The 12,425-nt window shown below is 41.7% G+C and overlaps 1 protein-coding gene across 1 annotated transcript; it reads left to right on the plus strand.

The window, feature by feature from the left end:
- The first annotated feature begins 9,537 nt into the window (after positions 1-9,537).
- On the plus strand, positions 9,538-11,498 carry LOC141125550 (forkhead box protein I1c-like). Its single transcript, XM_073612310.1, has 2 exons — positions 9,538-10,126; positions 10,969-11,498. Exons 1-2 carry the CDS (start codon positions 9,538-9,540, stop codon positions 11,496-11,498), a joined length of 1,119 nt encoding a protein of 372 aa, XP_073468411.1.
- The last annotated feature ends 927 nt before the right edge of the window (positions 11,499-12,425 follow it).

Here is a 12,425-nt window from a genome sequence, read left to right on the forward strand (position 1 = left end):
TATTGGTATGGAGGTTACATAACGGCACAGCTTCTATATGACTAAATGTTTTTCAAAGTACAAGTTCCCTTAATGGTTGCTATACACGTACATTGTTGTGTATATAAAGAGACATCCTTTTATCACAGGGAATACAAATACATCATACATTTTTTTTTTATCTTTTTTTTTATTTTTCTGTATTTAAACAAATGTATAGGCAAAACTTTCTTTCTTGATCGTACAGTACAGGACACAGGCATAGTCTTAGACCGGCCATAGACAGTGTGAATATCTTTCCCACAGCCACAGGTTGAAGGAAAGAAATTTGCACGATTCACCTATCAACACAAAGAGTGCTGACAGGGGAATCCCCCCTGCCGAGCAATTGTCTGCTCACAGTGGGGGAGGGGGTGTTGCGGAGGCAAGCAGGTAGCAGGTGAAGCCGTCCCAGCCGGGGCAAAACAAAAGCATTGAATCCGGAAGGCTGGTACCCAAGTTAATCCAACTTCGATTAGGTTTACACTGCTGCGATTAGATTTTGATCTAATTTTCAGTGCGATTATGTAGGGCAACCTAAATACAAATTGGATAGTGGTTTGCATATTCTGTGGGTCCAAAATCGTGCTGGACTTGCATCAAACTAGTACAGGAACCTTTTTCAAAATTGCGCAATGCTGAGTTCCATTAACCACTTAAGGACCGAGCCTCTTTCTGAGATTTGGTGTTTACAAGTTAAAAACAGTTTTTTTTTGCTAGAAAATTACTTAGAACCCCCAAACATTATAGTTATATATTTCTAACACCCTAGAGAATAAAATGGCAGCAGGTGTTTTTGTCACACCGTATTTGTGCAGCGCACTTTTTTTGGAAAAAAAAAAAATTTTGATTTAAAAAAAAGACAACAGTAAAGTTAGCCCAATTTATTTTTATATTGTGAAAGATAAGGTTACACCGAGTAAATTGATACCCAACATGTCACGCTTCAAAGTTGCGCCCGCTCGTGGAATGGCGACAAACTTTTACCCTTAAAAATCTGCATAGGCGACGTTTAAAAAATTCTACATGTTGCATGCTTTGAGTTATAGAGGAGTTCTAGGGCTAGAATTATTGCTCTTGCTCTAATGATCGCGGCAATACCTCACATGTGTGGTTTGAACACCGTTTTCATATGCGGGCACTGCTCACCTATGCGTTCGCTTCTGCACACAAGCTTATTTATTTTACCGAAGGGCACCGGAGAGCGGCGGGAGGGGGGTCCCTCTCCCGCCGCTGATAAAAGTGATCTTGTCGAGAATCCGCCGCAGAGACTACTTTTATCTTGAAGCAGACCGCCCGCTGAAGAAGAGGATACCGATGCTAGCTGCTACCATAATGGCGGTTCCTCTTCAAAGTAGCGATGTAAAACTGCGGCGGTTGGTCCGCAAGTGGTTAATGGGCACCATTGAAAACAATGTGATTTAAAGTGTTATGCATTTCTGTGCAACTCCAGACGTATCTGAAATTACACTAGAGTGAACTGAGCCTAGCAGCACTAGGGTCGTCAGTTCCCAACCACGATACTACCTGCCTGGAATTTCCATGTTCTCCCTGTGCCTGTGTGGGTTTCCTCCGGGTACTCCAGTTTCCTCCCACACTCCAAAAAGACATGCTGGTAGGTTAATTGGATCCTGACTAAATTGGCTCTAGTATCACCACTGATTTGCACACTTAAACTGGCCATAGATGGATAGAATTCCTGACCGAAATTCTCAAATGTTGTTTGAAAGATTTTGTTTGCGTTTAATATTTGATTTTGGAATGAATGGACTTTATTGGATGAAAACCACATTCACTCTTATGCCCCGTACACACGGTCAGATTTTCTGACGGAAAATGTGTGATAGAACCTTGTTGTCGGAAATTCCGACCGTGTGTGGGCTCCATCACACAATTTCCATCAGATTTTCCGACACACAAAGTTTGAGAACAGGATATAAAATTTTCCGACAACAAAATCCGTTGTCGGAAATTCCGATCGTGTGTACACAAATCCGACGGACAAAGTGCCACGCATGCTCAGAATAAATAAAGAGATGAAAGCTATTGGCCACTGCCCCGTTTATAGTCCTGACGTATGTGTTTTACGTCACCGTGTTCAGAATGATCGGATTTTCCGACAACTTTGTGTGACCGTGTGTATGCAAGACAAGTTTGAGCCAACATCCGTCGGAAAAAATCCTAGGATTTTGTTGTCAGAATGTCCGAACAAAGTCTGACCGTGTGTACGGGGCATTATGCCCTGTACACACGATAGGATTTTCCGATGGAAAATGTGTGATAGGACCTTGTTGTCGGAAATTCCGACCGTGTGTGGGCTCCATCACACATTTTCCATAGGAATTTCCGACACACAAAGTTTGAGAGTTTACTATAAAATTTTCCGACAACAAAATCCGTTGTCGGAAATTCCGATCGTGTGTACACAAATCCGACGGACAAAGTGCCACACATGCTCAGAATAAATTAAGAGAGGAAAGCTATTGGCTACTGCCCCGTTTATAGTCCCAACGTACGTGTTTTATGTCACCACGTTCAGAACGATCGGATTTTCCAACAACTTTGTGTGACCGTGTGTATGCAAGACAAGTTTGAGCCAAAATCCGTCAGAAAAAATCCATGGATTTTGTTGTCGGAATGTCCGATCGATCAATGTCCGACCGTGTGTACAGGGCATTAGAAATGTGTTTGTTTGAGAAAATTTTTCCAAACTAGTCCTTCAAGTTTTCTCGTCACTGCAGTCAAAAACGAACATCAATTTGACCCACTAATAATTAGAAAAACAAACATACATTCTAATGTCCCGTACACACGATTGGACTTTCCGACAACAAAACCGTGGAATTTTGTTCAAAGGTTGTTGGCCAAACTTTTCTTGCATACACATGGTCACACAATTGTTGGCCAACAATTACGAACGTAGTGACGTACAAGACGTACTACGTGGTTTTTAAGCTCTTTAGCGCCACCCTTTGGGCTCCTTCTGATAATTTTGTGTTAGTAGAAGTTTGGTGAGTGTTGATTCGCACTTTTTTATTTTGCGCTATTATTATTATTATTCTTGATATCACTTGAAAAAAAAAGCCTTTGAAAATTTGTTTGCAATAACTCCATCAGTATCACCAGCAAACTGGCTTCATTATTATCCCAATAAAGAAGAAGAAAATTGTGAGCTGCATTTTGAGATTTCCTGAATTTGCCGCGTCACGAATGTAAATTCTCCATTACGAACGCTAGTTTACAAGACCGGCCGCTTCTGCTTCCGAGCATGTGTGGACTTTTGTGCGACGGACTTGTGTACACACGATTGGACTTTCCGACAACAAATTTTGTTGGCGTAAAATATGAGAACCTGCTAGCAAACTTTTGTTGCCGGAAAGTCCGACAGCGAATGTCCGATAGAGCATACACACGGTCGGACTTTCCGGCAACAAGCTCACAACCAACATTTCCTGTCGGATGACAAAATGCACACAAACACCCAAAAATAGGTTGTCCGAAACATGCCAAAGTCAGCTCCAAAGAAGGTACAGGAGCTACTTTGGTACAGTTTTGGAGCGTAGGGAAGCCCATTCGTGTGAATAGTGAAAAGGCGTGAAAAACGTGATGCTCCTGTGACGCTCAGGTGTGACCGCACTCTCTCAGTACAGAGAGAGTTCTTTAAATAACATTATATTGTATATTTTATCTTATTGTTTTTTGGCTCAAAATAAGAGGTTTTTATACTTACTATAAAATATTTTTTCTTGAAGTTCATTGAAGGACACGGGAATGTAGTAATTATTCATTATGAGGTTACACTGCAGCAAATCCTCCTGTAAATGGCAGTAGAACTTAATTGTTTCTGAATCCTGTGTCTCTTAACAAACAAGAAAAAATAGGATTTTTGTACTTACCATGAAATCAGTTTTTTTGTGGTTCATCAGGAGGCAAAGGACTTAAGCCTCGTACACACGATCGGATTTTCCGCAGACAAAACCTTTGACTTTTGTCTGAAGGCATGTGCCTGGATTTTGTCTTGCATACAAACGGCAAGGAATTGTCGACCAACAAGCACGAACGTACTACGTGGTTTTTCAGCCCTATAGCGCCACCCTTTGGGCTCCTTCTGCTAATTTCGTGTTAGTAGAAGTTTGGTGAGTGTTGATTCCTGCTTTTTCAGTTCGCGCTTTTCATTTCGTGCTTTTCAGTTCGTTTCTGAATAGGCGTTTGTCAACCAGACATGTTGCTGAATCAGAGGAGATAACGTGTTATTTATTATTGGCCTTGGAGTTATTGCTTTGACCCAAGTCCAGTCCAGGAACAGGAGGAGGAGGAGTTCTTGGACCAAAAATTGGTTGCTTTAATAATCGTGACCAAATATGTCATATGCCTTTCCTGCGGGAGCTCCAGGAGAATAATCCAGATGATTTTCGAATTATCTCTGGATGACGGACCCCTGCTTTTACCAACTCTTGGCATTGTTGACCCCCTATATTAAGAAGCAGGACACATGCATGAGGCTTTTATTTTATTTTTTGGTTGAATAATAATGATTTGATTTGTTATATTTTCTATATTTTTGGATGCATAGAATGCACTTTTTGGTTAAGTTCTATTGACAGATATCATGTCTAATTTTATTTGTTTTCTTTTTTTAATACACAATAAAAAAATTGTGGAGAATAATACTTGGCTATGTATTTTACTTCAAATGACAGTTTGGGAGTAGGCAGTTACATTTAAAAAAATACACTGTAAAATTGATAAGGGACACCTGCATAGTTGCATCTTTAAACTTAAAAACTACGGGATAATGGTGTTGTGTTAACTTGCCCAAAAAAAACCATAATAATATTATTCTTGATATCACTAGAAAAAAAAGCATTTGAAAATTACTTTGCAATAACTCCATCAGTATCACCAGCAAAGCATTGGGCCTTAGGCACTGGTGCCACAACACTGCAACCCCTCACAGATACTCTAGTTGGAGCGCAGGAACTAGCCCTGCTGCAAAGAATTGCATCAAAAATTGTAATTACATGCCCCTGTTTAACAGGGGCTGAAAAATTGGGCCTTAGGCACTGGTGGCGGCACCCAGAACCAAAAATGTTCTTACAAGCTATCAGCATGATCATTGAGGAGGAAGAGGATAATTACTCAGCATAACAGGATAGTCACTCAGCATCAGCATAGGCAGTCTTTGAAGGGATCTGAGATTTCAAAAAAAATTATTCGGTTACATCAGCATCAGGTGCTTGGTAGCTGGTGGTGATCCAAGACTGAAATTCGTTTTTATGAAGGTCAGTCGATCGACCGAGTCGGTGGACAGACACACCCTGTGATCAGTTACAAAGCCTCCAGCAGCACTGAATGTGCGTTCTGAAAGAACGCTGGATGCAGGACAGGCCAGTAGCTCAATTGCATACTGTGCAAGCTCTGGCCAGTGATCCATCCTCAAGACCCAGTAACCCAGAGGATTTTCGGTGGGAAAGGTGTCCAAGTCAGATCTTGCCCCTAGGTATTCCTGCACCATGTAAAACAGACGCTGGCGATGGTTGCTGGAACCGATCATACCTTGGGGCTGCGGACTAAAAAATTGTCTGAATGCATCGGTCAGACGGCCACCTTCTTCACCGCTCCTTCTTTGACTGACCGAAGCCTCAGCAACACGTTGTCCAGGAACAGGAGTTTGTAACCTCCCAGTCTCTGGGAACGCGTTGCACAGACCTTTCTGCAAGGCCTCCCGAAGATGTTTCATCCTTTGCTCCCTCTGCGACGGCAAGATAAGGTCCGCAACCTTACCCTTGTAACGTGGATCAAGGAGGGTTGCCAGCCAGTACTGATCCCTCTCCTTGATACCATGAATACGAGGATCCTTTCACAGGCTTTGCAGGATCAGGGAGGCCATGCAGCATAGGTTTGCTGAGGCATTCGGTCCAGAGTCCTCTGGGTCACTAAGGACGACATGATCCGCAGCCACCTACTGCCAGCCATGTACAAGTCCATGGGTTTCTTGGGACTGTAAATGATCCCTTAAAGACTGCTGCTGATGCTGAGTGCCAAGCTCCACCTCCATGCTGACAAAATCCTCCTCCTCCTCCTCTTCCTGTGTGATCGGCGGGCACGCAGGAACACTGTCTGGATAAAGGGGGCCTTAAGAGCTAAGGAAGTCCTCCTCTTCCTGCCTCTGTTCTGCCTCAAGTGCCCTGTCCATTATTCCACGCAGCGTGTGCTCCAACAGGTGGACAAGGGGGACAGTGTCGCTGATGCATGCACTGTCACTGCTCACCATCCTCATGGCCTCCTCAAATGGTGACAGGACAATGCATGCATCCCTGATCATGGCCCAAAAAAACCAAGCTACCCTGACCCTGTCCTGGTGCCATAGTCGCACAGGTACTCATTGATGGCCCTCTGCTGCGTGCACAGCTGCTGCAGCATGGCCAGCGTTGAGTTCCACCTGGTGGGCATGTCACAGATTAGGTGGTTCTTGGGCAGGTTAAATTCCTTTTGGAGGTCTGCCAGCCGAGCACTGGCATTATATGACCGGCCTGCCTCAGACTTTCCTGGCCTGCCTCAGGACATCCTGTAAGCCCGGGTACCTGCCCAAGAACCGCTGCACCACCAAGTTAAGCATGTGAGCCAAACAGGGCACATGGGTCATTTGTCCCTGTCAGAGGGCGGAGAGGAGGTTGGTGCCATTGTCGCAAACCACCATTCCTGCTTTAAGTTGGCGTGGCGTCAACCACCTCTGAACCTGCCCCTTCAGAGCTGACAGAACCTCTGCCCCAGTGTGGCTCCTGTCCCCCAAGCACACCAGCTCAAGCACCGCATGGCATCTTTTGGCCTGCGTACTTGCGTAGCCCCTTGAACGCCGACAGAGCACTGCTGGTTCCGAGGACAAAGCACAGGAAGAGGCCATGGAAGAAGTAGAAGAGGAGGCAGTGGAGGAGAGAGGTGTGTCAGAATCACCAGTAGTGGCATTTTGGAGGCGTGGTGGGGGAACAACCTCCAACACTACTGCACCTTGTCCTGCATCCTTTCCAGCTGCCAGCAGAGTCACCCAATGCGCCGTGAAACTTAGGTAACGTCCCTGTCCATGCCTGCTGGACCATGAGTCAGCGGTAATATGCACCTTACTGCTGACAGCCCTGTCCAGCGAGGCCAAGACGTTGCCTTCCATATGCCGGTAGAAAGCCGGAATCGCCTTCCGTGAGAAAAAGTGGCATTTGGGAACCTGTCACTGAGGAACCGCACATTCCACAAACTCACGGAAGGGGGCAGAGTCTACCAACTGAAAAGGTAGCAGTTGAAGTGCTAGCAATTTTGCCAAGCTAGCATTCAACCGCTGGCAAGTGGCTGGCTGGGAGCGAACTTCTTTCAAAGCTTCCTTGGCTTTGGCCAAATATGGCTCTCTGTTCAGACGATGCTGTGATTGGCCAAGCATGCGGGTCATAGTGCATGCTTGGCCAATCATCAGCCAGCAATGCACTGCGATGCCGCAGTGAATTATGGGCCATGACGCGCCACTCGAATTTGGCGCGAACGGCCCATATCGTTCGTAATTCGGGGAACGACCGAACACACGATGTTCGAGTCGAACATGGGTACGACTCGAACACAAAGCTCATCCCTACTTCTGACTCGTCCGATCGTGTGTACAAGGTTTTATATACTTTTGGGTTATACCGCTGCTAACAGGAGGATTTTCTGCAGTATGACTTAAATGTCTAATGCCGCGTACACACGAGCGGACTGTACGGCAGACTTTGCCCGGCGGACGATATTTCGTCGGACAATTAGATCGTGTGTGGGCTCCAGCGGACTTTGTTTGCTCAAAAGTTGGACGGACTCAGATTTGAAACATGTTTTAAATCTATCCGTCGAACTCGAGTCCGGTCGAAAAGTCCGCTCGTCTGTATGCTAGTTTGATGGACAAAAAGCCACGCTAGGGCAGCTATTGGCTACTGGCTATGAACTTCCTTGTTTTAGTCCGGTCGTACATCATCACGTACGAATTCGACGGACTTTGGTGGATTGTGTGTAGGCAAGTCCGTTCATTCGGAAAGTCCGTCATGAAGTCTGGCGTAAAGTCCGCCGAGCAAAGTCTGCTGTAAAGTCCGCTCGTGTGTACGCGGCATAAGAATTACTACCTTTCTGTGTCCCTCAATTTATAAATTTGATAAAGAAATACCACTTAAATTATGTTCTGGTGGCAGCAAATAATATGCATAAATGCACACTTTTAAACTCTATTAAACTCTATATATCTATATTATTTAGCTGACTGTGTCAAACCTTTATAAGAAAAAGTACCACACAGAAGCAAGCTAAAATCACATTTACTTCTTAATTTTCCTTTGTGATTCCTAAGTAATCTGCAGTGGAAAAACAGAACAAGTTATTCCATTTACATTTCTGACAATAGCAGAAATATGAGGGAGGTAAAGAATTCTGAACATTTCAGATAATTATTTAAACAGGCAGAAGTCACTATTGTTATTTTACTTTGTGAAAATAAAGCAGACATTGACAGACTTTGCAGAAATGTGCTGCTTTATCTAGGTAACTGAACATCCAGTTTAGTTTTCATGGAGAAAGACTGCTTTTTAATTTTGAAAACATTAATTATAGTTTTACTACCTGTAAAAGTATATACATCTATATAATTACAGTACACACACACACACACACACACACACACATATATATATATATATATATATATATATATATATATATATATATATATTATACATTGAACACAAGTCACTGATTGTAAAAACTTACAGCTGAATTTACAAAAATATCTAACAGCTAGATATATAAATCTTATAAATGTTTATTATTTAATTACAGTACCCACACATAACTTTATTTGAAATATGACTGTATATGTGTGTATTATTATTTATATTTAAATATCTATTTAGCGCCGTTCTCTGATTTGTAAAACCTTACAATTAAATTCACAAAAAAAGCTGATAGGTAGATATAAAAAATCGTATATGTCTTTATTTTTAATTGCTATTATAGCATAGATCCTTATCAAGGGCAGATCTCAATAAAGTTATGTTAGTTATTTTAGTTTTTAGCATCTTTTACACAGGTGTTAAATGATAAAATTACATTGTTGTACCACATTTTAAATCAGAACTTTTAAAGCTGTTGAACATTTCTGATGAAAATGTCACACAGTCTATATTATGTACAAAGGAGGAGATCCATGGTATGTAAACTCAGAGTTCATGTTTAACTCCCACCTGAGACATAGTAATCAACATACGATAAGAGGAAATCATGTCCTGCAGCTGCAGACATGATGAAAAGAGTCTATTGTCTTCTCTGGTGCCTTTCTGATGAGCAGACCTGTTCTGGACACTCCCCAAGCTTTCCATTGAGCTATCAGAATGGTTGCTCAGAGAAAGACACACCTATTCTCGGCCCCAGGCTGATAGTCTCAAGAGGTATAAAGGCAGGTTTCATACTTGTCAAACATCACTTGATGCGCCTTAAGTTTGAAAGGTGTTGAAGAGCATGAACTCCATCCAGCTTCCAGCTCATCAGAGACCTCCTGCTTCAAGCCCACATCAGCTTCACCCAAAAAGTGCCCAGGAACCTCCAGAGATGTCTGTGTACTGTGACAACTTCAGCATGTACCAACAGAACCTGCACGCTACTCAGAGACCACCAAGTTATGGAATAGGAGAATTCGCTCCTCCAGCAAATCCCTACTTGTGGCTCGGGGGCCCTGGAGTCAACAATTCCACCAGCTATTCTTATGGCAACAACCCCTCTCCTTACATGCCACCATCTTATGGATCTCAGAGACAGTTCCTGCCAAATTCAACTGGCTATGGTGGTACAGACGTTACCTGGATGTCTGTGGCTTCCCATGAAGATATTTTCAAGGTGGTGAGGCCTCCATATTCCTACTCAGCTCTCATTGCCATGGCCATTCAAAATACCCCAGAAAAGAAACTCACTCTGAGCCAAATCTATCAGTATGTGGCTGAAAACTTTCCCTACTACAAGAAAGCTAAAGCAGGCTGGCAGAATTCTATCCGGCACAACTTGTCCCTCAATGACTGCTTCAAGAAAGTTGCTAGAGATGAAAATGATCCAGGTAAGAAAAAACATGTTACATATTATATGCTAAGCATATGTTACTATTCTCTTTTACACACCAAGGGGGCAATTTACTAAAACGGGAGAGTGCAAAATCTGATGTAGCTGTTCATGGTACCCAATCAACTTCTAACTTCAGTTTTGACAAAAAACCTGGAAGCTGATTGGTTTCTATGAAAATCTGCACCAGATTTTGCACTCTCCAGTTTTAGTAAATCAATTTTCTTTGGTACATTTATTCAGTTTTTTAAAAGCTCAAGATCCCTCTTTACACAAATCAGTCTCCAAAACAAACATTTGGTGAAGCCTATTAAATCACCTCTTATTACATAACTTTTAGGTTTTTTTTCCTAAATTGCATTTGCACTCATAATTGTATTTATTTAGGTGTTTAGTTATATGATCAATTAAAAATGACATTTTTATACACAAACAATAACACAAATAACTACATATATAAAATATGTAAAAAATAGGGAAGAAACCATATTTTTATTTTCCATTTTTCTTATAAAAAAAAACCAATCCAAAACATCATCATAACAGCTTAATTTTAAGTGCTAATACGCCAAGATAAAGATCTTTATTTACAAATAAAAGTTATTTTCAGCTGAGTCAAATTATATTTGAAAATTTCAGATCCTTATGCTTGTGCTGAGCTTTTTTTTTCCCTAGCATTAATTTATTCTAGTTTATTACTATTTAAGTCCATATACTTTTTCCTTTGTCTTTATTAATTTTGTTTGCTGTAACTGTGGAGAAGCCTGGTAGTAGAGGTATTTGCAATACAAAATCATTGATATGTTTCTTTTACTTATCCATCTGCTACTTTCTTTGCAGGTAAAGGAAACTATTGGACTCTGGATCCCAACTGTGAGAAAATGTTTGACAACGGGAATTTCCGTCGTAAAAGAAAGAGCAAATCTGAGTCTAACTCAAACAAGGTCATAAAAACGGAGGAAGATGAGACCGTCTCAAACAAAAAAGAAAAAGAGAGTCCGGCTTTGTCAACCCCATCTCCCCCATCTTTGGAGACATCGCCACATGACATAAAATCCACCTCACCACCAGCTCCGGCAGTTTCTTATACTCCTTGCTTGAACAACTTTCTTAACAGCATGGGATCCATGGACACAAACTCAGCAAGCAAACAAATGTCCTTTGGTCTGATGAACGAACTTTCTCAAAGGAATATTACTGGCCTAAACAGCTTCAACTCAATCCCTCCTGCAGATCCATCAGGAGACATACAGGACAATAGCCCGTTCTACAGCAGGACCTCTTATTACAACTCCTTCTCCACAACCAACCCAAAACCACCACAGTTTTTACAGCAGCTACAACAGCCTCACATTTATGGGATGTTTTAACAAGACCAGCATTTTTCAATGGGTTGAACTCTGAGCAAGGGTTTTCTCATCTTTTGGGCCAACTGATCAGTATTGCATCATTACTATGATCAAAGGACAATGAAAGTAGAAAGTACAAAGTAATTTTTCTGTTGCTATAGACTCCTATGACTTGCTGCCCTTTGATTTCATGTACAGTCTGTAAATGTCATATAGTCAAATGTAAATTATGTTTTTATTGCTATTATTATTTTTTTTATTATTTTTTTTTAAATTATGAGAAATAAAGCTTTGTAAACTGGCCAAAATGTATACTTCTTTTGTTTCTGAAGCAACACAATAATATATTTCACTTCATACTTCGTAGTATATAAAGCTGTGCATAGCTTGCCTTTGGACAGACCAACTATTTAATAATGTAGAGCAAAACTGCCATGATTATTTGTCAAGTACATTGACCCATGACAGGCAATTGGAATGCAGTCTGCAATAGTCTCTCCAGTGAATTAGTTTGTTAATCAGTGGCTCTTGTTTGTCAATCTTATATAGTCCCGTTGCATAATTGGTAAGTGGTGAATGTCCTCAAGGTGCTATCTGCCATAGGTTCAAGGGATACTTCAGCCTGTTAGGCTCCATGTACACTAGCAGCCTCTAAACTTGAGTTTAGAAGCTTTTGGTGGTTTTTTTTTTTGCCAAAGCTCCTAAACTCAACTCAATGAAAGCCTATGTGTCCATGTTAAACTTTTTGCTTTGTTTTGGATAGAATAGGGAGAAGGTAAACCACCTGCCAGGTTATTTATTTGTTGCCTGTTTACCACTGGGGAAATTTCCTTTTACTTTCTGTCCCTGAGATGCAGCACAGGATAATACAACCCACAATAAACCCACCACACAACATTACCAAACCATTAATAAATGAAATGATATGCCATAGCTGTAGCAAAGAAG

The sequence above is a fragment of the Aquarana catesbeiana genome, linkage group LG01, assembly GCF_042186555.1.
Source record: "Aquarana catesbeiana isolate 2022-GZ linkage group LG01, ASM4218655v1, whole genome shotgun sequence".
In the NCBI taxonomy this organism is placed as follows: domain Eukaryota; kingdom Metazoa; phylum Chordata; class Amphibia; order Anura; family Ranidae; genus Aquarana; species Aquarana catesbeiana.

What these genes read in the sequence shown, in the direction of transcription:
- LOC141125550 (XM_073612310.1), top strand. Translation starts at nt 9,538, where the DNA reads ATGAACTCCATCCAGCTTCCAGCTCATCAGAGACCTCCTGCTTCAAGC. An exon ending in TAGAGATGAAAATGATCCAG is followed by an intron (nt 10,127 to 10,968) that starts GTAAGAAAAAAC and finishes CTTTCTTTGCAG; the next exon opens with GTAAAGGAAACTATTGGACT.